The 27,977-nt window shown below is 39.6% G+C and overlaps 3 protein-coding genes across 5 annotated transcripts in view; 1 reads left to right on the top strand and 2 right to left on the bottom strand.

Moving 5' to 3' along the window:
* LOC141791834 (uncharacterized) overlaps positions 1–11,954 on the bottom strand; it is a 45,982-nt gene extending 34,028 nt beyond the window's left edge. For 2 of the 3 annotated variants that reach the window (XM_074672522.1, XM_074672512.1), the window contains exon 1: positions 11,535–11,954. In XM_074672522.1, the coding sequence (XP_074528623.1) occupies positions 11,535–11,679 (145 nt within the window). In that variant the 5' untranslated portion in view covers positions 11,680–11,954. Of the gene's footprint in view, positions 1–1,701; positions 4,462–11,534 lie in introns of those variants that run through there. The other variant, XM_074672505.1, reaches the window with a different exon arrangement.
* Positions 11,955–12,550: 596 nt separating this feature from the next.
* On the bottom strand, positions 12,551–19,094 carry LOC141791877 (uncharacterized). The gene is made up of 2 exons (XM_074672577.1): positions 18,569–19,094; positions 12,551–15,298 (listed from the first exon to the last, which is right to left on the bottom strand). The coding sequence occupies exons 1-2, from the start codon at positions 18,735–18,737 to the stop codon at positions 13,929–13,931; spliced, it is 1,539 nt and encodes a 512-aa protein (XP_074528678.1). The 5' UTR covers positions 18,738–19,094; the 3' UTR covers positions 12,551–13,928.
* Positions 19,095–19,271: 177 nt separating this feature from the next.
* On the top strand, positions 19,272–24,008 carry LOC141791863 (uncharacterized). The gene is made up of 2 exons (XM_074672552.1): positions 19,272–19,673; positions 22,095–24,008. Exons 1-2 carry the CDS (start codon positions 19,328–19,330, stop codon positions 23,042–23,044), a joined length of 1,296 nt encoding a protein of 431 aa, XP_074528653.1. The 5' UTR covers positions 19,272–19,327; the 3' UTR covers positions 23,045–24,008.
* Positions 24,009–27,977: the final 3,969 nt, after the last annotated feature.

Genomic DNA, 27,977 nt, shown 5'->3' with positions numbered 1-27,977 from the left:
GGCAGGAACAGGAAAAAAACCGCTGCCATAATTTGACAGATTAAATAAAGAATGATTCTAAGCACAGTTCTGATAGTAATTTAAACAAATCCCCCTCAGTGCTATAGTTACTACAATCAAGCAGAACATGTTTCATTGTTTCAGGCTGACCATACCCACATAGCATTGTACTATGTTTCCCAATGAGATATCGATAATTATTTAATCCACAGCGCCCCAGTCTTAATCTGTATATATTAACAGGATCTATTCAGTTTCCTTGATTATTTATTTTTCGGGTGCAAAGATGAGTAGAGTCAAGAGACCCCTGTTTTCCTTTTCCCATTCTCTTTGCCATTCATGCTCCACACACTCTTTAATTTTTGCTCTCAACTCAACTCTTCCCATAGAGATCTTCATGTCCGTAGCTCTTTTCCTGACGACTGCTTTTGCCCTCCCAAAAAAAAAACAAAAAAACGCTCTTTCATTTCCCTTCATGCTCAGGAACCAGGGCTTTGCATTAACACCTGCCAACCCGCCAAATGCGGGTGACTCTCACCTGTGGCTGGTAGCCACTTTGACAGGTTGAATAACCCACCAAGCATTTTCCAGTCTAGAAGGCGTCTATTAGACGTCTAATGGTCCTTAGACATCCAGGTTAAAATCGGTCTACCAGCAGTCTAAAAATGAAAGTTTTTCAGCCATCGCTTAGACTAGACGTCCTATGAATGTCTAAAAGACGTTTACGTCTGTACGCCTCGCCTCATCTTAGAGTGTTTCAATAACCACTAATGAATGTCTATTTATAGACGTTTAAATTTAGCCGTTTTCCAGACTTTTACTTTTGTGCCAAATTTAAATCCCTTACAAAAACAACTCGTTTATAGATGTCGATGAAACGTATTATTAGGATATTCTAATAAAAATGCAGCCCATTACAATTTATTAAATTATTCACACACAAAAAAACATATATTGAAAGAAAAAGTTTAATCAAATGTTAAAACTTGTTATCTTCTTTTTGTACCATTAGTACTGTAATCTAAATCAATACATTTTTAATATCATCCAACCATCAAAAATATGAATGTACAAAAATATTTTTGATTTTCAATTTCAACTTCTTTTAATCTGCAATGTTTTATCCAAAGTCAAATCCGATAATTTGTGGTAAAAACGACCAACAATCATCTTAGCTTTGTTTCTGGTTTGTAATTTTAACAGAAAGTCCTCAATTGGAGTGGGCCCTAAGAATTTGTCCCATTCTTTATGTTTAGTCAAAACATCCTTCTCTGTAAATATCTAAAGAAATCTGTGTTATGACGTATGAATTCCCATTTTTCTGACCATTTTGAGTGAGCTGCTGGGAAATCAAAGCACACTGCGTTTTTCCATGGTGTTAGTGTGAAAACACTTATGCACACAAATTAGTGGGTGTAAATACAGAAGAACGCGGTTTGGGGTACAGCACTAGTCTGTCCAGCAGAGGGCAGTACTACGCTAATACGTAGCGTAGAAACTGCCGAAGAAAAGACGAAGAAAAGACGAAGAAAAGACGTAGAAAAGACGAACGCTCCCCATCCATAGACATTATAAAGAGGGTTAACCCTGGTTAACCCTAACCCTGGTTAACCCTAACCCTGGTTAATTTGGTTTGAAAATAATATTGACTATAATTTAATGCAATAATTATCGGACAATATATTTTCCAGCAAAATTTGTTATCGGCCCAGGCCTAGTTCTTGTTATCATTGTGTAAGAAGGAGCGTCAGTGAAATTATTTAGTCATCGTTGAGTGACTAAAAAACGTTTATCATTTTCATGTACCCTTTGGATGCACAAGGAGGCTTTTTTTTTTAAGATAAATGTTTTGAATGGTAATTTCATGACATATATCACCCATTGATTAATTCATTAAATTAGGTCTTCATTTCATTTCATATACTTTATTGTCCCCATGGGACATGAGTGTAGGAGTCGTTTCTAAGAACGAACAAAGAACGCCTCCAACAGCAACTGTTGCTCTGGAACTAGAGAACAAAAAACTTTCCCAACACAAACACAAAAAAACAGATGGTCACAAATAATCAAGAGTTTAAACCATGACAGTTTATTCATACATATTTTGGCACAGAGGGTCCAGTTCCAAACCAGAGTCAAGTTCCTTGTATTCTTCTGAAGAGAGTTGGCAAATCAAGGCATTGCTCTGTTATTGGTTTTAACCACAATATGATCCTTCCACAAGTGTGAGTTTTAGTCAATTTTGGTCGCATGTAAAAGAGCCCTGAACAGATTAATTCACATTTGAAACATATGGAAGACAAAGATCATAATTCTGAAGGCATGGCGGCTTTTATTTTGACATGGTGGTGCACCACGATCACTTCCATGTAGCGGAAACCCTAAATTGTATATAGACAGTCTCATAAAATCAAAACCACAGGTGCATTTATAAAAAGAAGTCTCAGTTAACAGGCGATATTTCCTCTTGTGCCACTTTTCTATAATTCTTTGCATCACTTTCTGTCACTCTCCTGTTACAGTTTTTTAATCAGAGGCCAGACTTTAATTAAAATAACTTTGTGTCCTAATAAAACAGACCCCCTGAAACCTTTGCAGCTCCCTTTATGTTATTGTCCTTTCTCAGTCTCTCTCTCAACAGTTGTTTTTGCACCTTAATGTAAAATGAAGGAGGTTTTTCTAATGTAAGACAGGACGCTAAAAACCTGACCCCTAAAAACCACCTCTACAAGGAAACACCAAACTGACTTATGAAAACGTTCATATGCTTCATGTTAACAGTCACACAAATTTGAGTATTTTATACTTTTCACAAACCTTCAATGACGTTCAATAAAGAATACTTTATAACTCTGAACACAAAGAGAATCTGCTTCATTCAGAACAGATGGTAAGGTGAAGAGCATGGCAACCCCATGGTATACCTTTCAGTTTTGAACAAACGTGTTGTCAGCCTGACTTTGTGGTAAAATCCTTTTCCACATTCAGAGCAGCAGAAGGGTTTTTCTTTTGAGTGATCAAACATGGTCGGACAGAAAAGATTTCCTGCTGAATCCTTTACCTCATTCAGAGCAGCTCAAAGGCTTGTTGTTTTTCATTTGAGTGAACCATCATGCAGTCAGCTGTGGTTATCAGGTAATTTCTTTTCCCACACATAGAGCAGCTGAATGGTTTTGCATTTGGGTGGACACTCATGTGTAGTCAGACTAATTTTATATTCAAACCTTTTCCTACATCCAGAACAGCTGAATAGTTTTTCCTTGGAGTGAACACTCATATGTGCAGCCAAATGTTATTTACAGTTAAATGTATTTACAAATTCAGAGCAGCTGAATGGTTTTTCTTTTGTGTGTACAAATAAATGTCTTTCCAGATGTGCTTTTTGGTTAAATCTTTTTCCACATACAGAGCAACTGAAGGGTTTTTCTTTTAGATGCACAAATAAATGTCTTTTCAGACTTACTTTTTGGCTAAATCTTTTCCCACATTCAGAGCAGCTGAAGGGTTTTTCTTTTGAGTGTACAAATAAATGTCTTTCCAGATTACTTTTATCATTAAATTTTTTCCCACATTCAGAGCAACTGAAGGGTTTTTCTTTTGAGTGAACACTCATATGTGAAGTCAGATGTGCTCTTTGGTTAAATCTTTTCCCACATTCAGAACAGCTGAATGGTTTTTCTTTTGAGTGCACAAATAAATGTCTTTCCAGACTACTTTTGTGGTTAAAACCTTTTCCACATTCAGAGCAGCTAAGAGGTTTTCCTTTTGGATGACCCATCATATGTGTAGTCAGATTTTTTTTATAGTTAAACCTTTTTCCACATTCAGAGCAGCCATAAGGTTTTTCTTTTGAGTGTGCAAATAAATGTCTTTTCAGACTTCCTTTTTGGCTAAATCTTATCCCACATGCAGAGCAGCTGAATGGTTTTTCTTTTGAGTGCACAAATAAATGTCTTTCCAGACTACTTTTGTGATTAAAACCTTTTCCACATTCAGAGCAGCTGAATTTTGTGGCCGAGTTTAATCTTTTGGGAAAGTCTCTGGTCTCCTTCCATTCATCTTCCTCATCGTCAGTCCCTGATCCAGAATCTGAGGAGGCTTCGATCTTAACCTCAATCTCTGCTTGTAAATTTCTTTCTGGATCTGAGCTCCTTGCTGGTTCTGGTCTTCCACAGTCCTCTCCACCAGCTGCTGTTTCCATATGGTCAGTCAGTCTGTGATGAAGCAGTGAGGACTCAGGTTCCTCTTCATCATTTTCACTCTTCATATGGACTGAAGGAAACAGGACCTTGGTATCAGCCTCCTCCAGTCCTTGAAGCTGCTCTCTCCTCTGACCGATCCACACTTCCTCCTGTTCCTCTTTAATGAGTGGGGACTCATTCTCCTCCTGGTCTGGATAGGGGCTCCTCTCCTGCTGCTCAGGGGGAAGCTCCTCTTTCTTCACCATCAGTAGCTGAACATCTGCAGGACACAGTGAACAAATATTAATGAGATATTAGATCATCTTCCTGATGGAGAATCTGAAAGAGAAAAAAACTCAGGGTCTTTATTTTCTGCTGCTGAACTGTGAGGACAATCTCATTTACTGGATGATCACAGGAGCCTCCTGCTCGTTTACACATTGATCTGTTAACACTCATCTGTGAACCAAAGATATGGATTAATACATTTCAAAGTTTCAAAGGACTCTTTCACTTGAGTCTAACTCTATAATATTAACCCCACCAATCCAAACAATACAGACATTAAATAAATCCAGTGGTGTAGTCTATGTAATACGCAGGTATACCCCTTTAGTCTTGGGGATGAAAATATCCATTTGTTTAAGTCACATTTTGGTCATTTCTATATTTGACAGTATTTGTCGTTGTAGTCGTCGAAACTCTTTTAGTTTTAGTATAAAAGAAAAGAAGGAGTCCTTGAACAAAATAATTTTATATCAATAAGTGTTGTAAATTTTATTCAAGGTTAGCAGGTTGTATCAAGTGTTGCATTTCATCAGACGACAGTGAACTAGGGCTGCCAAGATTAGTCGAGTAGTCACGACGACGTAGACGATCAAAATCGGCAACAACTTAGTGGTATCCTGGGTCACCCGTGATGTCACCAAAAGTGTTATGCCCAGCAGCATCATGGCAAGCTGGCTACGGAGCTCGAAAGTTTGGGAGCATTTTTCCAAAATAAAGGAGAAAAGTGTGCAATGGAAAATCTGCAAAGCAGAATTGGCCTTCCATGGCAGTGCGACGGCGATGCACGAGCATCTGAAAAGAAAGCACGCCGTGGCTGATTTATTTTCGGACAAAGAAGGACAATCTCGGTAAGCTAATTGGCTAGTTAGCTGCTAACATTAGCGTCAACAGTGAGCTACCTACTTAATAGCGATGTGTTTAAATAGAAAATGTGATGACGCTAATGTTTCATAACCCTACGTTGCAGTGCCAAAAAAACGTGTTCCTCTTCAATGGACAACTTTGTGACAAAGGCAACAACATGCACACCTTGGCAAGCAAATGTCCTGACTGAAGCAATCCTGAACATGTTGGTGACGGACATGAGACCCCTGTCCATGGTTGGTGATTCAGGTTTCAAAGATATGTTCAAGCAGTTCAACCCAGAATACCATGACAACTACCTACCAGGCCGAGCACACTTCACCGCAATGATGGAAGAGAAATATGTTACAACATTTGAGAAGGTCAGTTTTTTTTTTCTCTCTCTCTTTCTCTCAGCACAAAATAGCATTTTGTATTACAATTTAACACATTACATGATGAAATATTGAAGAATTTGCTGACTTAGCAATTAATTAATCTTTGTTAAAGCATAAAACAAAAGCAATGTAATGCATTTTTTTTACTGATATGTTGAATGTTTATTGTTACTGTATTTAATTTGATGTGACAACTGAATTGCTGAATTTTTAAATACATTCAAATCTCGATGCATAAACTGACAAATATTGTTAAAAAATAATATATGTACATAGAATTTCCCTCCGAATGCTAACTATTCCAAATCATCTCATATCTTTAAAGTGATACTCCGGGATGGAACAGGTTGGGTCCTATCACAAGGTTTAGGGCAGAAATTACCCCTACAGCAGTGTTTTTGTGCAGCAGAAGCCCAGAGCGCTCGCATCAAACACCCCCTCCCTGCTCCTCTGCTGGTTTCCTCTGCACTCAGACGGGGCCATATTTTACTTGACCAAAAACACAAATAAACGGACTCCAACCGAGAAAATCTGACATCAGTCTGCATTCACGCTTTATGTAGAGAATTTTCAGCGCGTCACTTTCACACAAAAACCCCACTAAATAAGGCTCTAGTTCTCATTGTGTCTCTTCGTCCTGGCAGACTACCTGCGTTTGTTTATATCTGGCACGCCGCGCGCAGACTGGTACACTAAGCGGCGAGCGCCTCGTAGCCAGCTGTGGCTCTGCAGCAGAGGTAGCGCCGTTTTACAACACAATGAGAACTAGAGCCTTATTTAGCGGTGATTTTGTGTGAAAGTGACGCGCTGAAAATTCTCTTAATAAAGCATGAATGCAGACCGATATCAGATTTTTTTCGGTGGGAGTCCGTTTATTTGTGTTTTTGGTCAAGTAAAAAATGGCCCCGTCTGAGTGCAGAGGAAACCGGTAGAGGAGCAGGGAGGGGGTGTTTGGTGCATGCGCCCTGGGCTTCTGCTGCACAAAATCACTGCTGTAGGGGTAATTTCTGCCCTAAACCTTGTGATAGGACCCAACTTGTTCCATCCCAGAATATCACTTCAAGGTAAAGCAGACCCTTCGAGGAGTCCAAAGTTTCCTCACCCTGACTGCTGATGTGTGGACCAGTCGTGCACAACAGAGGCGTACCTTGGTGTGTCTTGTCATTTTCTGAGTGAAGATTGGAAGATGAAGAGTTTCAACCTTGCCACCATGCCTCTTGAGGAAAGGCATGCTGGTGCAAATATAATGACATGGATGGAAGAGGTGTTAGCAAAATTTGACATCTTGCCCACCAAAATAAAGGCAGTACTTCACGACAGTGGGTCAAATATGGTGGCAGCAATGCGACTGCTTGAAGAAAAACATGGATGGGCTTCTATCCGCTGTGCTGGACACACTCTCCAGCTCATAGTCAACACCGCTCTCAAAGAAACCACCATCAGCAGAGCACTAGGTGCTGCTAGGCAGCTAGTGGAGCACTTTAAGAGAAGTGAGCTGGCTAGTTCAAAGCTAAAGATGAAACAGGAGCAAATGAATGTGAAGAAAGATGCTCTGATCCAAGATGTCAGTACAAGATGGAACAGTACATTTCACATGATTGAGAGACTCCTGGAACAGCGCTGGCCTCTCACTGCCACTCTCTCAGATCCTGAGGTAACTTCAAGGGGGAAGCATTACTTTGACTTGAAGCCAGAGCAGTGGGCTCTGCTTGAAGAACTCAAGCAAGGGTTGGCGCCTTTTGAGACAGCTACTGTTCACCTTAGTGGACAGCAGTACACAACCGTTTCGGGTCTTCCACAGGTGATCAAGGGACTGTCTCAGTCTGTACACCAAAGCCAGTTTGAGACAAGCTCAGGAAAGTCTTTCATTGCCACTGCGGAAAAAGGGATAACACAGAGATGGGAGAGTATTTTCGCTATCTCAGCAGAGAAAGAAAACCCAATTACTCTCTCAGCTGCACTGGACCCCAGATACAGAAAGCTGAAGTTTCTGGCTCCTGAAGATGGCATCAGAGTGCAGGGTACTATTGAAGTGCTTGCTGTCAAAGAGGCAAATGCTGGGACACGAGTGTGCACCAAGGTTATAATAGTTTTGGATTTGTCATTATAGTTTAGTATTTGTTAGTTTTAATTTCTTTTTTCCATTACAGTTCAGTTTTAATTAGTTTTAGAGCAGGCTAGTTTTTATTTAGTTTTGATTTTTGCATCAAGGCTTAGTTTTAGTTTTTTCATACCTTATTGACCAGGTGCAGGATTGAAAAAGGTCAGAGTAAATATTTTGTCATACTGTTTATTTTCAAGTCCAACATAGTGCTCACTGCTCAGTTAATGCTGATACTGAACTTTTGGCTGCTGCCTTAAACACAAGAAAATAATATAAATTTAATATAAAATATATATACATAAATTATATAAAAATAATGTTAACCTAAATTACATAAAATTAACATAAACTAAAGCTATATAAAACAATGTAATATGAACTTAAGTATTTAAAAACTTGGAATGTAACAAGAAAGGCAGACTTAAATACAATTATAGTCAGACTCACATGAAATTAAACTATTACAGATGCTCTGATTCATTGCTCCACTACGTTTCGTCGCAGCACAGCCAGTCAGTGCAGTAAACAAGCACGTCCCAGTACGTCCCTATGATGGTGCCGTACGGCGCTGACAACTGCCGAAAACTGTTGTAAAATTGGTTGGGAAAATGTGTCAGATTAATTTAAATCCTAAAGGCTATTAACATTAAAACTAAAACTAAGGACATTTTGTCTATCATTTTAGTTAGTTTCAGTTAGTTTTGTGAACACAAGATACAGTTTTAGTTTACTTATCGTTTTTGTTTTCTTTTCTAGTTTTTATTAGTTTGCGTTAACTGCAATGTATTTTAAATTTTAGTTTTCGTTTAGTTAACTATTATAACCTTGGTGTGCACAACAGCAGAGGGCCACTGGTTCAGGTAGAGGTGAAAAGACTGCTCCGGACTCCCTTCTTCAGTCTGACACAGACAGTCAGAGTGAAAATGATGAAGAAACTGTCCAGGGGGACCAAAAGGTCCAAGTTGTGGGAAGTGAAGTTCAGATTTACTTTGCAGAGGCCACACTCTCTAAAAAGGATGATCCTCTTAAATGGTGGAGTGAAAATGAGGGACACTCCCCCACGCTGTCAAAGCTAGCTAAATCTTTTCTGTGCATCCCTGCAACCTCCACCCTGTCAGAGCACATCGTCTCCACAGCAGGGAACATCTGCTCTCAAAAGAGAGCAGGCTCTTTTATGGGATTATGTAGAGTCAGATTGTAGTTAAGTTAAAAACAGTTGTGAGCACTGAACACAAAATGCACTTTTGCTGTACATGGGTGAGAGCAAAACTTGTCTTTGTGGATAATTTCTTTAGTTTTAGGTGCCTACCTCATTTGATTTTGTCGCACTTTCAGTACTTTAAATGTAGCTATGTCTAATACCAGGGACAAATGAAGCATAGAAAAACCTACACAAGTATTTTTTTTTTGTTTTCTCTCACCCAGTGCCTTGTTTACCTTCTTTAACTCAGCTGTTTGCACATTTAAAGATTTGTTTGATGTCAGAGTGAAATGTGTTTTTAGCTATTTCCTTTGGTTGATATTTTGTGTTCTTACTACTGCACAGTATTCATAGTGTACATACACAGTGCATAGTTTTGGGTCCATTCTTGACCAGAGTTGTGCCTTCATTTTATTTTGCACTATCACATTAAAAAAAATGTCAAAAATGCTGCTACAAGCTGCAAAGTTCATTAAAAGTTGAATGAACTATCATCTTAATTGTCTTCATTTTTTGTACATGCCTTAAATACTTGAAGCTGGAAACTAATGATGTTAGCTCTATGCTGTGTAAATAAGCTGCAATTTATGTATGATCCGATTGGTCGACTAATCACAAAAAATAATCAATGACTAGTTGACTATCAAAATAATCGTTTGTGGCAGCCCTACAGTGAACAACTCTTTTATATAATAACCAGATTCCATTCCAGATTGAGAGCTCTGGCCTAGACTTTCCCATTGATGGAGATGTAATGCTGCAGTGCTGTACTTCATTGCTGATGGGCAGAAACTTTTTCATCTCTATAATTCAACTTATTCAGTTAAATCGTTAATAATAAACCGTAGTTTTTTTGTTGAACTTAAAGTCTGTCACTTTTAGGGGTGGGCGATACGACCTGACATATATATCAGGGTATTTTTCCTTCATATTGTGATAACAGGATTATATCATGGTTTTCCTGCATGAAATAAGCAAAGGAAAAAAAGATGATTGTTAAGCCAAACGTCACAGGTCAAGTGTAGAAAAATGTAGCTTCATACTAAATGAGCGATGTCAGCCGATCAACACAGACGAGCCAGTGTGCAGCAACAGAAAAAGGCAACACAACAAACTCACACACCCACCAACAACACAACCACCCAAGCCAGTTTTCCCAGCTGGGGAATAAACTGAACCTATAGATGCAGAGCCTTCGTCCTGACGGTTAACACTCACTGAGTTTGATCGACAAAGTTAATACAAACAGGAAAACACAAAATGGTGTTGCAACGAACAGCAACGGATTTTTTTTCTGCAGGAATTCTCGACAGAAATTTGATGACAGACACAAACTACAAACAACAGCTGAAAACACTTTTTCAATGTTTTCTGAAGCACAACCAATACACCCACAGCCGCTTTGGGTGATGCTGCTTAGGAGATGGGACTGGGAGGAAGGAAACACGAGCTGCCAGATGATGATGAAGCTGAGGCTGTTGTCAAGGAGAAGGAGCCCACTGCTCCTGTAACTCCAGCAGCTCATTTAAACCAGCATAGCAGGGGATTTCTGGTATATTTAAACATATTGTAGCATCCCTCGCAACATAAACCTGTAATATCAGCTGGTTTCTCCATGCTTTATTTGTGAACAGCCAGGTTTTTGTGTGAGCTAACACCAAAACAAGCTGAATAAATTCTGTTCTCAACAGTAGCTGACCAACTTTTAGCTGGAAGCTCTGCTACTGCGAGATTGACATATGTCACAACGAACTAAACTAAAAGGCAATGCTAGTTATGAGTAGTTGTTTATTTATTCTGACAGACCCCTTCATACCACTCTTTAATCATTATTTAGTCTGTTTATTTTGATCAATTTTGTTTGTAAAAGCTGTTAACTTTATTCGAACAGCGTGCTTTGTTTTTAATGCAGTTTAGCTAATTTAATTAATAAACTGATATCCTGTGGTTAGAGTCCCCTGGTGGTGTTAGCCTTCTTTGTACTCTCCACTGCTCGCCTTGTCACATTAAGTTAGTGCTTATTTTATGAAACGCAGTCTATTTTATTTCCTACTGCTGCATTGTGCGAAGATTAAGGATAACACTTGATACATCCTGAGATTAACAAAGTATTTCTGACTCTAAAACAACAACGAAGGCCTTTCAGCAAAACTGACACCACAGAAGGAAAAAACAGGCCGCCATCTTTGTTTGTAGCACCACAGTTAGCCTGTTAGCATGGAGGATATTCAGCCTGTGTAGGTTTTGAATGTCTTTTGATTCTCTGTAGATCTGTAGATGGATTTGTTGACGGTTGATAGAAGACAAGCGCAAGAGACAAAGTTTTAGCAGAAGAAGTCTTTTTTCAGAAGTCAAACAGCTTCGGTCGACACCGGACCAGTTTGTGGCCTGACGCAAAGCAGGTGATTTTTTTTTTTTTTGCGTAAATTAAATAATGCTGGGTCAGAGCTTACGTCTATGAACCTTAGCTACTGGCTCTATTCCCAGAAACATTATCACACACATGTTCAGAAACCAACCTGATGTGTGCGGCTTTATCTCAGGCATTAAAATCACATCCAGTAGTTTAATCTGTCGCTGGAGCTCCTCTTTGTATCCACGTGTTGTTCTTTGTTCTCCCAGCCGCTGCTCGAAGAAATCTTTGAGATGCTGTAATCCGGACATCTCCTCACACCCAAGAGTCAGAGAAAAGAAAGAAAACTAAACGCTGATGTCTTTCTCTGGGCTGTTTTTCTGAATCTGTCTTTGTCAGGTGACGTCACATCCGCAAACGCGGCAGTGGAAGGATCAATATTGTTAATCGTTTTTTTCAAAATATCTTTCCCTGTCATCTGTCGTCAGCTTATTTCGATATGGTTTCCGCTCGTTTCGCTTTTGTTTTTTAGTTTTAACATTGTATAAAATCGTAGAGCTCCTCACTGCCTCTCCGTTTATCTCTATTGTTTACCCACCATAATGGCGGGAGGGGCTTGTAGATGACGTCACTGACAAAGACAGATTGGCTGATGGCGCGCGTGCGTCTTTTCTTCTTCGTGTATTTCCGGCAGTTTCGACGTTACTGGGCGTATCACTGCCCTCTGCTGGACGGACTGTGCTCCAGGTCGCGCTCTCGGTCTCGTTCTTGTTCCTGAAAGGCACAGGCGACCAAATAAACACAGACACTCTGTCTTATTCGAGCCCAATGTCTGCAGTGGCGAGTTGTCTAATGTGTTGAAACAAGTCAGACTGCTCCCCCTGAATAATAAATTCCCAACTATCTAGAGACACTATGCAGCTGATCTATACTTATATCCACTCAATTCACTCCAAGAATAGATCCCCAGCTCATTTCTTCTGATTCCCCCCATTACCACCAGCAAACTTTGAGAAGTTTTGCATGTTTTTCCTGGCTGGTCACGGAGACGATGCTCTTTAGAGGTCTGTAGATGTTGAACTGTATTTGGGCAATTAAATAATGTAATTGTATATAGACAGTCTCATAAAATTCAAAGCTGCAGGTGTGTTTATTAAAAGAAGTCTCAGTTTACAGGTGATATTTACTCTTGTGCCACTTTTCTATAGTTCTTTGCCTCGCTCCCTGTCCCTCTCCTGGTACAGTTATTTAATTAGAGGCCAGACTTTAATTAAAATAACTTTGTTTCCTAATAAAACAGACCCCCTGAAACCTTTGCAGCTCCCTTTATGTTATTGTCCTTTCTTGGTCTCTCTCAACAGTTGTTTTTGCACCTTAATGTAAAATGAAGGAGGTTTTTCTAAAGTACGACAGGACTCTAAAAACCTGACCCCTAAAAACACCTCAACAAGGAAACACCAAACTGACTTATGAAAACGTTCATATGCTTCATGTTAACAGTCACACAAATTTGAGTACTTTATACTTTTCACTAACCTTCAATGACGTTCAATAAAGAATACTTTATAACTCTGAACACCAAGAGAATCTGCTTCATTCAGAACAGCTGGTAAGGTGAAGAGCATGGCAACCCCCCAACTGTGGGTTGCCATGTAAAGCTCCAAAGTCAGATTAAGGGAATATCAAACCGCGTTTCCACCAAGCACACCGGTTTGGTTCGTCTTGGTACAGCATGCATTTTAAGGCGTTTCCACTGACTTATCCCGGGACAAATCCCCAAATAACCGAGACGAGCCGTCCCACCCCACTTTTTGGGACCCTTTCGTATGGGTGCCAGACTGAACCGATACGCTCTCAGAAACACACTGCAGACTGTTGATTGGTCAAAGAATCATAACTTACCCCAACGGCGGCTGTATTTCTCCTGGCGGCACACAGACTTCTCTGAATCAAAGCTTGATTGCACTTTGTATCAAAGGGCTACATGCCAATCACAGAGAGGATGAAATGCTGCATGTCTTCCATCTGTGCTATTTGTTCAGTGTGTCGTGTTTTTCTTTTTTGTTGGATTTATTAGCAGGGTAAACTGTGTCGCGCTGCTACAGCATCACGCCATTGTTTAACAGCTGCGGCTTTCAGCATCCGTCTTACACGCCGCCTACCACAAGAGGGCACAGTTCTGCTGTGGAAACGCAAACGGAATCAGGCTTAACTGTACCAAACCGTGCCAAATCATACTGAACCGAACTGGACTGCTTGGTGCTTGGTGGAAACGCGGCTTAACACCACACTCAAACAGCTGGGTATACCTTTCAGTTTCGAACAAACGTGTTGTCAGCCTGACTTTGTGGTTAAATCCTTTTCCATGTTCAGAGCAGCAGGAGGGTTTTTCTTTTGAGTGAACAAACATATGTTCAGTCAGAAAAGATTTCCTGATGAATCGTTTACCGCATTCGGAACAGCTCAAAGGCTTGTTGGTTTTCATTTGAGTGAACCATCATGCAGTCAGCTGTGGTTTTGGGGTCATTTCTTTTCCCACACATAGAGAAGCTGTAAGTTTTCATTTGGGTGAACACTCATGTGTAGTCAGACTACTTTTATATTTAAACCTTTTCCCACATTCAGAGCAGTTGAATAGTTTTTCCTTTGAGTGAACACTCATATGTGCAGTCAGATGTTCTTTACGGCTAAAACTATTTCCACATTCAGAGCAGCTGAAGGGTTTTTCTTTTGAGTGCACAAATAAATGTCTTTCCAGACTTCCTTTTTGGCTAAATCTTTTCCCACATTCAGAGCAGCTGAAGGGTTTTTCTTTTGAGTGAACACTCATATGTGTAGTCAGATGTGCTTTTTGGTTAAATCTTTTTCCACATTCAGAGCAGCTAAATGGTTTTTCTTTTGAGTGAACACTCATATGTGTAGTCAGATGAACTTTTTGGTTAAAGCTTTTTTCACATTCAGAGCAGCTGAAGGGTTTTTCTTTTGAGTGAACAAATAAATGTCTTTCCAGATTACTTTTGTCTTTAAATTTTTTACCACATTCAGAGCAGCTTAAAGGTTTTCCTTTTGAATGACCCATCATATGTGTAGCCAGATTTTTTTTGTGGTTAAATCTTTTTCCACATTCAGAGCAGCCAAAAGGTTTTTCCTTTGTGTGGACAAGTAAATGTCTTGTCAAATTACTTTTGTGGTTAAATCCTTTTCCGCATTCAGAGCAGCTGAAAGGTTTTTCTTTTGAGTGAACCACCATGTGTTTGGTCAAACTTTTTTTGTTGTTAAATCTTTTCCCACATTCAGAGCAGCCGAATGGTTTTTCTTTTGAGTGAACAAACATGTGTTTGCCCAAATCTGCTTTGACTATAAATCCTTTTCCACACTCTGAGCAGATGAAAAGTTTCTGTTTAGTCAGAGAAACCACACGATTAGTTTCACCAGGCTTAGGACAACTGTGTGACTTTACAGTCTCTGCACTTTTGATTGTGGCAGAGTTTAATCTTTTGGGACAGTCTCTGGTCTCCTTCCATTCAGCTTCCTCATCTTCAGTCCCTGATCCAGAATCTGAGGAGGCTTCGATCTTAACCTCAATCTCTGCTTGTAAATCGCTTTCTGGATCATAGCTCCTTGCTGGTTCTGGTCTTCCACAGTCCTCTCCACCAGCTGCTGTTTCCATATGGTCAGTCAGTCTGTGATGAAGCAGTGAGGACTCAGGTTCCTCTTCATCATTTTCACTCTTCATATGGACTGAAGGAAACAGGACCTTGGTATCAGCCTCCTCCAGTCCTTGAAGCTGCTCTCTCCTCTGACCGATCCACACTTCCTCTTGTTCCTCTTTAATGAGTGGGGACTCATTCTCCTCCTGGTCTGGATAGGGGCTCCTCTCCTGCTGCTCAGGGGGAAGCTCCTCTTTCTTCACCATTAGTAGCTGAACATCTGCAAGACACAGTGAATAAATATTAATGAGATATTAGATCATCTTCCTGATGGAGAATCTGAAAGAAAAAAAACTCAGGATCTTTATTTTCTGCTGCTGAACTGTAAGGACAATCTCATTTACTGGATGATCACAGGAGCCTCCTGTTTGTTGACATATTGATCTGTTTACACTCATCTGTGAACCAAAGATATGGATTAATACATTTCAAAGTTACAAAGGACTTCATCACTGGAGTCTCATTGGTGTAGGTATACCCCCTTAGTCTTGGGGATGAAAATATCCATTTGTTTTAGTCGCATTTCGGTCATTTCTATATTTGACAGTATTAATCGTCAAAAACTCAGAAAGATTTTCATCTAGTTTTAGTAAAAAAGAAAAGTAGTAGTCCTTTAACAAAATAATTTTATATCAATAAGTATTGTATACCATGCAGGTTAAATGGGACACCTGTGTATCTGCTCCCTTCAATGTCTGTAATGGTGTAAGACAGGGCAGTATTTTATCTCCTGCTGTCTTTAATTTTTATATGAATGACCGGTCTAAACAGTTGAGTATCTGCACAACTGGTTGTAAGGTTGGAGGTGCCTTAATTAATCACCTCATGTACGCTGATGACCTGGTGGTGTTTAGCCCTAGCTCAGCTGGACTCAAGCAGTTGTTGAATGTGTGTTCTGTGTATGATGAACAACATGATATACAATACAACCCTGCTAAAAGTGTCATCATGATTTGTCGAACTAAGGAGGACAAGACTTTAAAGTTTCCTGTTTTTACATTATCTGGGGCTTCTGTAAAAGTATGTGATACTGTCAAAAACCCAGGACACATCATAACTGATTGTCTATCGGATGATGAGGACATGTACCGCCAGTACCGGCTGTTATACGCTCAAGCAAACATTCTGGTGCGAAAATTCTCCTGTTGCTCTGTAGAGGTGAAATTGACTCTGTTTAGAGCATATTGTTCCTCTCTGTGCACGGCACGTCTGTGGGTGAGCTATCAAAAGGCCAGCTACAAAAGGCTTATGGTGGCATATAATGATGCACTCAGGCTTCTCCTAAAAAAGCCCAGATGGACCAGCACTAGTGACCTTTTTGTGTCTAGCTGGGTTAATACTTTGCCTGCTGTCCTGAGGAATTTGATGTTTAAATTCATGAATTGTCTGAATGACTCTGTTAATGTGGTGATTTTGTATCGTTCCAGTCCTGTATATAGCGATGTAAGATACTCATCTGTGTTTTGGAAGCACTGGTATGACTGCGTCTCAAAAGTTTAGAGGTTTTAATTATTTGTGTATTTGTTTTGTTTTGGTTTTTTTTCTTTTTAAGTTTCTGTAGTGTGGACCATGAGTCTGCAAAAAAGTTTATCTATCTCTCTATCTATCTCTCTATCTATCTATCTATCTATCTATCTATCTATCTATCTATCTATCTATCTATCTATCTATCTATCTATTGGAAATTTTAATCAAGGTTAGTAGGTTGTATCAAGTGTTGCATTTCATCAGACAACAGTGAACAACTCTTTTATATAATAACCAGATTCCATTCCAGATTGAGAGCTCTGGCCTAGACTTTCCCATTGATGGAGATGTAATGCTGCAGTGCTGTACTTCATTGCTGATGGGCAGAAACTTTTTCATCTCTATAATTCAACTTATTCAATTGAATTGTTGATAATAAACCATAGTTTTTTTGTTGAACTTAAAGTCTGTCACTTTTAGGGGTGGGCGATACGACTTAACATATATATCAGGGTATTTTTCCTTCATATTGTGATAACAGGATTATATCATGGTTTCCCTGCATGAAATAAGCAAAGGAAAAAAGATGATTATTAAGCCAAACGTCACAGGCCAAGTGTAGAAAAATGTAGCTTCATACTAAATGAGCGATGTCAGCCCATCAACACAGACGAGCCAGTGTGCAGCAACAGAGAAAGGCAACACAACAAACTCACACGCCCACCAACAACACAACCACCCAAGCCAGTTTTCCCAGCTGGGGAATAAACTGAACCTATAGATGCAGAGCCTTCGTCCTGACGGTTAACACTCAGTTAGGAGTTTGATCGACAAAGTTAATACAAACAGGAAAACGCAAAATGGTGTTGCAACGAACAGCAACTGATTTTTTTTCTGCAGGAATTCTCGACAGAAATTTGATGACAGACACAAACTGCAAACAACAGCTGAAAACACTTTTTCAATGTTTTCTGAAGCACAACCAATACACCCACAGCCGCTTTGGGTGATGCTGCTTAGGAGATGGGACTGGGAGGAAGGAAACACGAGCAGCCAGATGATGATGAAGCTGAGGCTATTGTCAAGGAGAAGGAGCCCACTGCTCCTGTAACTCCAGCAGCTCAGTGAAATCAGCATAGCAGGGGATTTCTGGTATATTTCAACCTATTGTAGCGTCCCTCGCAACATAAACCTGTAATATCAGCTGGTTTCTCCATGCTTTATTTGTGAACAGCCAGGTGTTTGTGGGTGGGCTGTAGCTAACACCAAAACAAGCTGAATAAATTCTGTTCTCGACAGAAGCTGACCAACTTTTCGCTGGAAGCTCTGCTACTGTGAGATCGACATGCTGCAACGAACTAAACTGAAAGGTAATGCTAGTTATGAGTAGTTGTTTATTTATCCCTTCATACCAATTTTTAATCGTTATTTAATCTGTTTATTTTGATCAATTTTGTTTTTAAAAACTATTTTTATAAAAAAAAAAAAATCAGGTCCTCCTGTCCTGTAAACTTTATTCAAACAGCGTGCTTTGTTGTTAATGCAGTTTAGCTTAGTTTAGAGTCCCCTGGTGGTGTTAGCCTTCTTTATACTCTCCACTGCTCGCCTTGTCACATTAAGCCAGGGCTTATTTTATGAAACGCAGTCTATTTTATTCCCTAATGCTGCATTGTGCGAAGAGCAAGGATAACACTTGATACATCCTGAGATTAACAAAGTATTTCTGATTCTAAAACAACAACGAAGGATTTTCAGCAAAACTGACACCACAGAAGGAAAAGACAGGCCGCCATCTTTGTTTGTAGCACCACAGTTAGCCTGTTAGCATGGAGGATATTCAGCCTGTACAGGTTTTGAATGTCTTTTAATTCTCTGCAGGTGTATTTGTTGACAGTTGACAGGAAACAAGCGCAAGTGGTAAAGCCTTTACCGGACGAAGCCGTTTCCGGAACTCTGAAGCAGCTTCGACCGGCGAAACACCGGACCAGTTTTTGGCCTGACGCGAAGCGGATGTGAAACCAACCTGCTCTGTGCAGCTTTATTTCGGGGATTAAAACCACATCCAGTAGTTTTCTTTGTCGCTGCAGCTCCTCTTTGTATCCACATGTTGTTCTTCTTTCTTCCATGTCTCTGGTGACCGCAGCGAGCAACCGCCGCTCGAATAAATCTTTAAGATCCTGAAATCTGGACATCTCCTCACATCCAAAAGTCAAAAAATGACAGAAAACTAAACGCTGATTTCTTTCTCTGAGCTGATTTACTCGGTTGAATGATGGGGAACGTTCGTCTTTTCTTCGTCTTCTGCTTCCGGCAGTTTCTACGCTACTATTAGCGAATTACTGCCCTCTGCTGGACAGACTAGTGCTGTGCCCCAAACCGCGTTCTTCTCTGTATTTACAGTCTATGATTAACACCCACTAATTTGTGTGCATAAGTGTTTTCACTAACCTGACACGCCAGATGGACAGTTTCAAATGTCCGCCACTGAAATATTTCTCAAGTCCATCTGGGTAGCAGCTCTTCAGATTTGCTTTATGAGGCGGGACCTTCAAAACAATCAGTAGCTGGCGATTGGACGACCGTTCGAACCAAAGAAGAAGAAGATTGGACGACCGTCCTGATTGACACGCTCACCACAGGCCAATCCACATCAAGCCACGGTATGACGTAGCTTATGCGCGCCGATGCTGAGAAGCAGTAGAGGAATTACAGAAGCCAGTGTTTAATAAAGTTACAAAAAAAAAAAAAAAATACTACAGGAACACTAGAAACAGCAGTGATAATGGCGATAGACGACTGCTGCCGTTTTTGTAAAGTTAACCTAAGAATAAAAGGAACACTCACAAGTACGAAAAAGGTATTTGAAGCAAGCAAAGCACTTAACGAGAAAACGGTCTTCGAACGGTTACAAGAACTGGGATTGACTGTAAAGAAGTGCAACTCGAGATCCAGTCGGATCTGTAGGACATGTCTCCGACTGATCAGCAGATTAGAAAGTGACTTGTCCGTATTAAGAAGATGGCAAGAAGAGGAAAGAGAAGACAGTGCCGTGGCAGCCACCTCAAGCGACGCTGTACCAGTGGCGTATCCAGGACATTTTTACCAGGGTGGCCAGGATGGGACACAAAGTTAGTCCAGGGTGGCCTTGGTATCACGGAGTTATACTCTCTCTCTCTCTCTCTCTCTCTCACTCACACACATATATACATATATATATATATGTAATATAAAATTCAGTAAATTGTTTATTTTACTATCAGTGTTTACTTAAACCAAGTTTTTTTTATTAAGTATAACATCTCTGTAAAATCATTCAATCCTCTCCAAAATTGCTTTATCCTCTACAACTTAACTCTGTTTTGGTCTTCAGTGTAAGATTAAGACATTTGATTGTTTATGCCATCACTTTTGTTACCCTTTTCAGCCATTTGCTTGTTAGTGTTAACAGTAATACTGAATACAGATTTTTGTTTGACTGTTAGATCATTTTCTCCCAAACCTCTGCCCTCCTATATGTATCAATTTAATGATTTTATCCCCCACCTTACACACACTCAAGCATTGTCACTACATCCTCACACTTAATTTGATTAATGTACTGCCACACAAATTGTTGGCTGTTGAAAAGTAGCTTGTTCGTGTTGACGTCGTATTCTACGGTTGACATGTGGTGGTTAGCTTAACTGCTGGTTCTGCATATTTGGTAGACCCCTGTATATGGGTTCTCAGATTTGTGTTTGAAGTTGTTGAAGTTGACAGAAAATTCCCCATGGGTTGGCTCAGTAGGCTTCTGAACACATAACTTTTCCCTGTTTTTTTTAAATTTTTTAAATTTTTTATTTTTTTTTTTACAAAGACTCATCTATTTAGACAGGTGACGGCTCTGGCTGCTCCTCTTCTCCTTCTTTTTTCTGCCATCTCTCAGTGAACTGAAGCGGGCATGTGTGTGTGTGTATGCAGTGAAGTCGCAGGCAGGGATTGTTGAGTGACGACATCAACAGTTCCTCCCCTTCTATTGGTTGACACAGACATAGCAGCGTTTGGAGATGGCGTCACAGTCTGATCCTTACAAGTGTGAGATGAGACTGCAGGAGAAAGCTCCGTTTGAAGCACATTTATAGGAATCATTTGAAAATATTTAATGTAACTTTTGCGTTCACTTCTGCGCTGCATTACCAAAAAATCAGCGAAGCTATTGAGACATTCTTTCTTTTTGTAAACAACGATGCTACCACGTCGTTACTAAAAAGTGTAGTTAAACAACTAACGATGCTATTTGATGATACTGCCCAACACTGTAAATTACCATACCTCTCAAAAGTCTGAATCTGTTTTATCCAGTTACAATGTGTGGGCGTGTGAGTTTGTTGTGTTGCCTTTTTTTGTTGCTGCACACTGGCTCGTCTGTGTTGATGGGCTGACATCGCTTATTTAGTATGGAGCTAAATTTTTCTACACTTGGCCTGTGACGTTTGGCTTAACAATCATCTTTTTTCCTCACTAATAATTCCTGTTAACCAGTACAGTGCACTTTAAGCTTGAAATGGGAAAATCTTCTCTTCCAAAAGCACACTGTGGGCAAAGGCCTTTTTCTATCACAGTAGTAGACATTTTCCCCCTACTAGGCTGGACGTGTACACTGATAACACAGAACAGAGTCAGAATCAGGTTTTGAAAAGACTTTGCTCATTTCATGCAGGAAAACCATGATATAATCCTGTTATCACAATATGAAGGAAAAATACCCTGATATATATGTTAGGTCGTATCGCCCACCCCTAAAAGTGACAGACTTTATGTTCAACGTAAAACTATGGTTTATTATCAACGATTTAATTGAATAAGTTGAATTATAGAGATGTAAAAGTTTCTGCCCATCAGCAATGAAGCACAGCACTGCAGCATTACATCTCCATCAATGGGAAAGTCTAGGCCAGAGCTCTCACTCTGGAATGGAATCTGGTTATTATATAAAAGAGTTGTTCACTGTTGTCTGATGAAATGCAGCACTTGATACAACCTGCTAACCTTGATTAAAATTTAAAATACTTATTGATATAAAATTAATTGGTTCAAGGACCACTTCTTTTCTTTTTTACTAAAACTAAACAAAAATATTTCTGGGTTTTCCACAACTAAAACGACTAATACTGTCAAATATAGAAATGACCAAAATGTGACTAAAACAAATGGATATTGTCATCCCCAAGACTAAAGGGGTATACCTGCATATTACATAGACTACACCTCTGGATTTATTTAATGTCCGTATTGTTTGGATTGGTGGAGTTAATATTATAGAGTTAGACTCCAGTGAAAGAGTCCTTTGTAACTTTGAAATGTATAAATCCATATCTTTGGTTCACAGATGAGTGTAAACAGATCAATGTGTCAACAAGCAGGAGGCTCCTGTGATCATTTGTCCAGTAAATGAGATTGTCCTCACAGTTCAGCAGCAGAATATAAAGATCCTGAGTTTTTTTCCTTCAGATTCTCCATCAGGAAGATGATCTAATATGTCATTAATATTTGTTCACTGTGTCCTGCAGATGTTCAGCTACTAATGGTGAAGAAAGAGGAGCTTCCCCCTGAGCAGCAGGAGAGGAGCCCCTATCCAGACCAGGAGGAGAATGAGTCCCCACTCATTAAAGAGGAACAGGAGGAAGTGTGGATCGGTCAGAGGAGAGAGCAGCTTCAAGGACTGGAGGAGGCTGATACCAAGGTCCTGTTTCCTTCAGTCCATATGAAGAGTGAAAATGATGAAGAGGAACCTGAGTCCTCACTGCTTCATCACAGACTGACTGACCATATGGAAACAGCAGCTGGTGGAGAGGACTGTGGAAGACCAGAACCAGCAAGGAGCTCAGATCCAGAAAGAAATTTACAAGCAGAGATTGAGGTTAAGATCGAAGCCTCCTCAGATTCTGGATCAGGGACTGAAGATGAGGAAGATGAATGGAAGGAGACCAGAGACTGTCCCAAAAGATTAAACTCTGCCACAAACAAAAGAGCAGAGACTGTAAAGTCACACAGTTTTCCTAAGCCTGGTGAAACTGATCGTGTGGTTTCTCTGACAAAACAGAAACCTTTAATCTGCTCAGAGTGTGGAAAAGGATTTTCTCGTAGAGGAGATGTAGGCAGACATATGTTTGTCCAAATGAAAGAGAAACCTTTCAGCTGCTCTGAATGTAGAAAAAGATTTAACAACAAAAGAAATCTGACAAGACATTTATATGTCCACACAAAGGAAAAAACATTCAGCTGCTCTGAATGTGAAAAAAAAATTAACCAAAAAGCACATCTGACTACACATATGAGTATTCACTCAAAAGAAAAACCCTTCAGCTGCTCTGAATGTGGGAAAAGATTTAGCCGCAAAGAACATCTGACTGCACATATGAGTGTTCACTCCAAGGAAAAACTATTCAGCTGCTCTGAATGTGGGAAAAGGTTTAAATATAAAAGTAGTCTGACTACACATGAGTGTTCACTCAAATGAAACCTTTCAGCTTCTCTATGTGTGGGAAAAGAAACTACCCAAAAACCACAGCTGACTGCATGATGGTTCACTCAAATGAAAAACAACAAGCCTTTGAGCTGCTCTGAATGCAGTAAAGGATTCAGCAGGAAATCTTTTCTGACTGAACATATGTTTATTCAAAAGAAAAACCCTTCTGCTGCTCTGAATGTGGAAAAGGATTTTACCACAAAGTCAGGCTGACAACACGTTTGTTCGAAACTGAAAGGTATACCATGGGGTTGCCATGCTCTCCACCTTACCATCTGTTCTGAATGAAGCAGATTCTCTTTGTGTTCAGAGTTATAAAGTATTTTTTATTGAACCTCATTAAAGGTTTGTGAAAAGTATAAAATACTCAAATTTGTGTGACTGTTAACATGAAACATATGAACATTTTCATAAGTCAGTTTGGTGTTTCCTTGTAGAGGTGGTTTTAGGGGTCAGGTTTTTAGAGTCCTGTCTTACATTAGAAAAACCTTCATTTTACATTAAGGTGTAAAAACAACTGTTGAGAGAGAGACTGAGAAAGAACAATAACATAAAGGGAGCTGCAAAGGTTTCAGGGGGTCTGTTTTATTAGGAAACAGAGTTATATTAATTAAAGTCTGGCCTCTGAATAAATAATTGTAACAGGGGAATGACAGGAAGTGATGCAAAGAATTATAGAAAAGTGGCACAAGAAGAAATATCACCTGTAAACTGAGACTTCTTTTTATAAATGCACCTGTGTTTTGGATTTTACGAGACAAATGTGAAATAATCTGTTCAGGACTCTTTTACATGCGACCAAAATTACCTTGACTAAAACTCACACTTGTGGAAGGATCATATTGTGCTTAAAACCAATAACAGAGCAATGCCTTGATTTGCCAACTCTCTTCAAAAGAATACAAGGAACTTGACTCTGGTTTGGAACTGGACCCTCTGTGCCAAAACATGTATGAATAAACTGTCATGGTTTAAACTCTTGATTATTTGTGACCATTTGTTTTTTTGTGTTTGTGTTGGGAAAGTTTTTTGTTCTCTAGTTCCAGAGCAACAGTTGTTGTTGGAGGCGTTCGTTGTGAGGAGACGCCGCTGTTCCTGATCAGCGGCAATCGGCAGCTGTTCTTAAACTCCAGCTCAGGCTCCTGCAAGCTGCCACTTCCTGTCAGGTCTAAAGGTGGGTACACACTCCAGGATAATCGGGCGGATTTTTGTCCCAATCTCCCCCTTATCGAAAGGGGATCAAAGCCAGCAAAGGCCCGATTGTCTGATGACATCATGTGTGATTTTCCTGTGGTGTGAGGTGTAGGGATGGGTACCTTTCACGTTTGAAATGATATGGTACCGATGCCCAATACCTGGCAATCGGTACTGGTACTCAGCCGTACCACTTTTCAGTACTTTTTTGTGGTTATGTGGTAAAAAATATTAATTTGTTTAATGATAAAATATTGAAATTTTATCAATTTAACATATTTGTTTCTTAAAATATAACCTTGCAATGCTGTGTTCATGTCCAGCATGGAAAATCACCTACTCTTCCACTCCCTCACAGTCACATGGATGCATTTAGGTACCTAAACATGGTACCTTTTGGTTTTAGATGAATCAGTACCCGGTACTTATTATAATTCTGTCGGTACCTATAAAAGTACCTAATTCGGTACCCATCCCTAGTGAGGTGTGTTCGGAGTGATTTTGTCCGGTTGGAGCCGCTCAGAAGGCCTCTAATTGACAGATTGTAGCTGACTGACCGAAGAGGAAGTAAGAAATCTATCTTGGATACTTCAAACCACTTTACTCACCTCCAACTCGCATTGTTATTCATATCCCTGCCACCTCCACAACTTTTTCCATCATCCTTTTTCTTTTGTGTGTGTTTTTTTTATCCTCAGTATGCTCAGTATATAACAATTGTTCCTGGAACATTTTACTTGATTTTCTGTGAGATGATGGTTGGGAATGATCAATATCCACCTCACGAACAGATGACAAGTGGAACAGGGTTGGTAGGTTGAACTTCCTGTGAGATATTTTAAAATAAAGCCCAGTAATATTTCTTAAATATGCTCAATATTAACTAATTATTTTTGGAACATTTTTACACGATTTTCTAGAAAATAATGATTGTGAAAGATCAGTGCTGACCTGAAAAACAGATATGAAGTGTTTTTTTGTTTTTTTTTTGCAGTTGGAAGGTTAGAAATCCTCAGGGTTATTTCAAGATAAAACTGAGAAATTTGCACGACTTTTGATGTAAAATAAGTTTAAAAACAGACCATATGTGTGTTGTTTTTATTTTCTGTCATTGTCCAAACTGAAAAATCAGAAATAGAAATTTTATGATGGTCCCTAAGCGCCCTGGCTGCTGCACTCTACTCCGACGGACATTCAGCGTTGTTTTTTGAAGTTTTTGCCACAACTGCAGAGGTTGGTGAGTTGATGAGACCTGGGAAATGTCTGTCGAACTTATCTGTTCAATATCAGACCAACCTGGCAGGAATTGGAAGGGTTTTCATGACGCAATTAAGTTTTGAAACAGAAAAAAACAGTGAATGTCAAATATGAAACCAATTTCACTCTGGTCTGATATTACAGGTTTATGTTGCGAGGGACGCTACAATGGGTTGAAATATACCAGAAATCCCCTGCTATGTTGATTTAAATGAGCTGCTGGAGTTACAGGAGCAGTGGGCTCCTTCTCCTTGACAACAGCCTCAGCTTCATCATCATCTGCTGGCCGTGTTTCCTTCCTCCCAGTCCCATCTCCTAAGCAGCATCACCCAAAGTGGTTGTGGGTGTAGTGGTGGTGCTTCAGAAAACATTGAAAAAGTGTTTTCAGCTGTTGTTTGCAGTTCGTGTCCGTCATCAACTTTCTGTCAAGAGTTCCTGCAGAAAAAAAAACTGTTGCTGTTTGTTGTAAGCAAAGACTCCTACACTTATGTGAACACAAAGTTAATTTAATGAATTAATCAATGGGTCAAATATGTCACAAAATTACCATTTAAAACATTTGTCTTTTAAAAAAAAAAGCCTCCTTGTGCATCCAGAGGGTACATGAAAATCATAAACGTTTTCTCGTTACAGTGTTGTTTTCACTCAACGATGACGAAATCATTTCACTGACGCTCCTTCTTACATAATAATAATGAGAATTAGGCCCGGGCCGATAAAAAATTTTGCTGGAAAATATATTGTCCAATAATTATTGCATTAAATTATAGTCAATATTATTTTCAAATCAAATTAACCACTAATATAAAAATAATATATCATCATAATGTAATACACCCTTTCAAATGCATTAAGCATTTATGTCTCATGAGTATATTTATGAAAGATAGATAGATAGATAGATAGATAGATAGATAGATAGATAGATAGATAGATAGATAGATAGATAGATAGATAGATAGATAGATAGATAGATAGATAGATAGATAGATAATTAGATAGAAAATACTTTATTTATCCCTGAGGGGAAATTTAGGAGTCACAGCAGCAATCAAGAAAACAAAAGTAAGAAAGAGTATACAAAGTGCAAAAAGGTCCATAAGAAAATAGATGACGACATCCCGTCCACCACTCTCCAGCCCAGCCAGTCTCCACCTCTACAGGGTCCAGGACTGAGCCTCCCCAGCAGTCTGTTCAGTCTCTGACTCCTGAATCCTGTCTGCCCACAGCAGGTGAAGCTCCTCCAATATGGCGCTGGCGTCCGATGTCAGCTCCATCAGCCACGTCTGTGAACAGCACAATGCCACTCTGCCCTCCAGCAGCCCCTCTACCGCTGGGCTAGCACGGCTAGCTCGTCCATCCCACCGGAGATAGATCCCACGTTCCCAACAACGATGGATGGAAGGACAGGTCCAAGTCGTCACCTCCCAGCTCACACCTTAGAACCAGCACGTCGTCCTCACCTCCACCTCCTCAGCTCGAGGGAATCATCAAGCCCTACACTAGTTAGCATTGACATGCTACAGGCTGCTAACAGCTAATTTCACATGTAAACAATGCAGCCATGGTTACATGTAGGATCTCCAGACAAACACAGGAGAAAAGTAGTAAAAATATCGCTGAAGCCACAAAAAGTTTGGTGTCCGTGACCAACAATGAACCATACAAAGTGATGATCCACTCCAAATACAAAGATGACGAAAAAGAGACGAAAAAAATTACAAGAAACGGACTAAGACGAGAGAGCTGCTGCAACAGGCAGCTACTTGGGCAGCGCCTAGCAACGAAGAAATATAAAGAATATATATATATATATATATATATATATATATATATATATATATATATATATATATATATATATATATATATATATATATATATATATATATATATATGAGTGAATAACAATTCATTTCAAATATCCCCCCAAAAAATTTGTGTTAGAGGGCAACATTTCTTTTGTGATGTAGTGAACTACACTTTCTGTGTCCATGTAAATTCTCTTCATCCAGGTCAGAATTATTCTGAACGCTCCAAACTAAAACAACTGGACAGTTCAGAGTTTGTGAAGACGTTTCTCCTCTCATCCATGAGGCCTCGTCATCTTCATCAGCTTCATCCTAAACTATAAACAGTCCAGTTGTCTAGGTTTAAAGTGTTCAGAATATACTTTTCTGTTTGTATTAACTGTGTTGATCAAACTCCTCAGTGAGTGTTACCTGTCAGGACGAAGGCTCTGCATCTATAGGTTCAGGTTCTTCCCCAGCTGGGAAAACTGGCTCAGGTGGTTGTGTTGTTGGTGGGCGTGTGAGTTAGTTGTGTTGCCTTTTTTTCTTGCTGCACACTGGCTCGTCTGTATCAATGAGCTCACCTCGCTCATTTGGTTTGAAGCGATTTTTTTTTACAGTTGGGCTGTGACGTTTCACTTTACAATCATCTTTTTTTCTCCTAATTATTACTACATTTACCT

This window comes from Halichoeres trimaculatus, unplaced genomic scaffold (assembly GCF_033239565.1).
Source record: "Halichoeres trimaculatus isolate MK-OKI-2021-1 unplaced genomic scaffold, fHalTri1.1 fHalTri1_scaffold_1, whole genome shotgun sequence".
Classification (NCBI taxonomy): Eukaryota; Metazoa; Chordata; class Actinopteri; order Labriformes; family Labridae; genus Halichoeres; species Halichoeres trimaculatus.
This window is presented reverse-complemented; position numbering and strand designations above follow the sequence as displayed.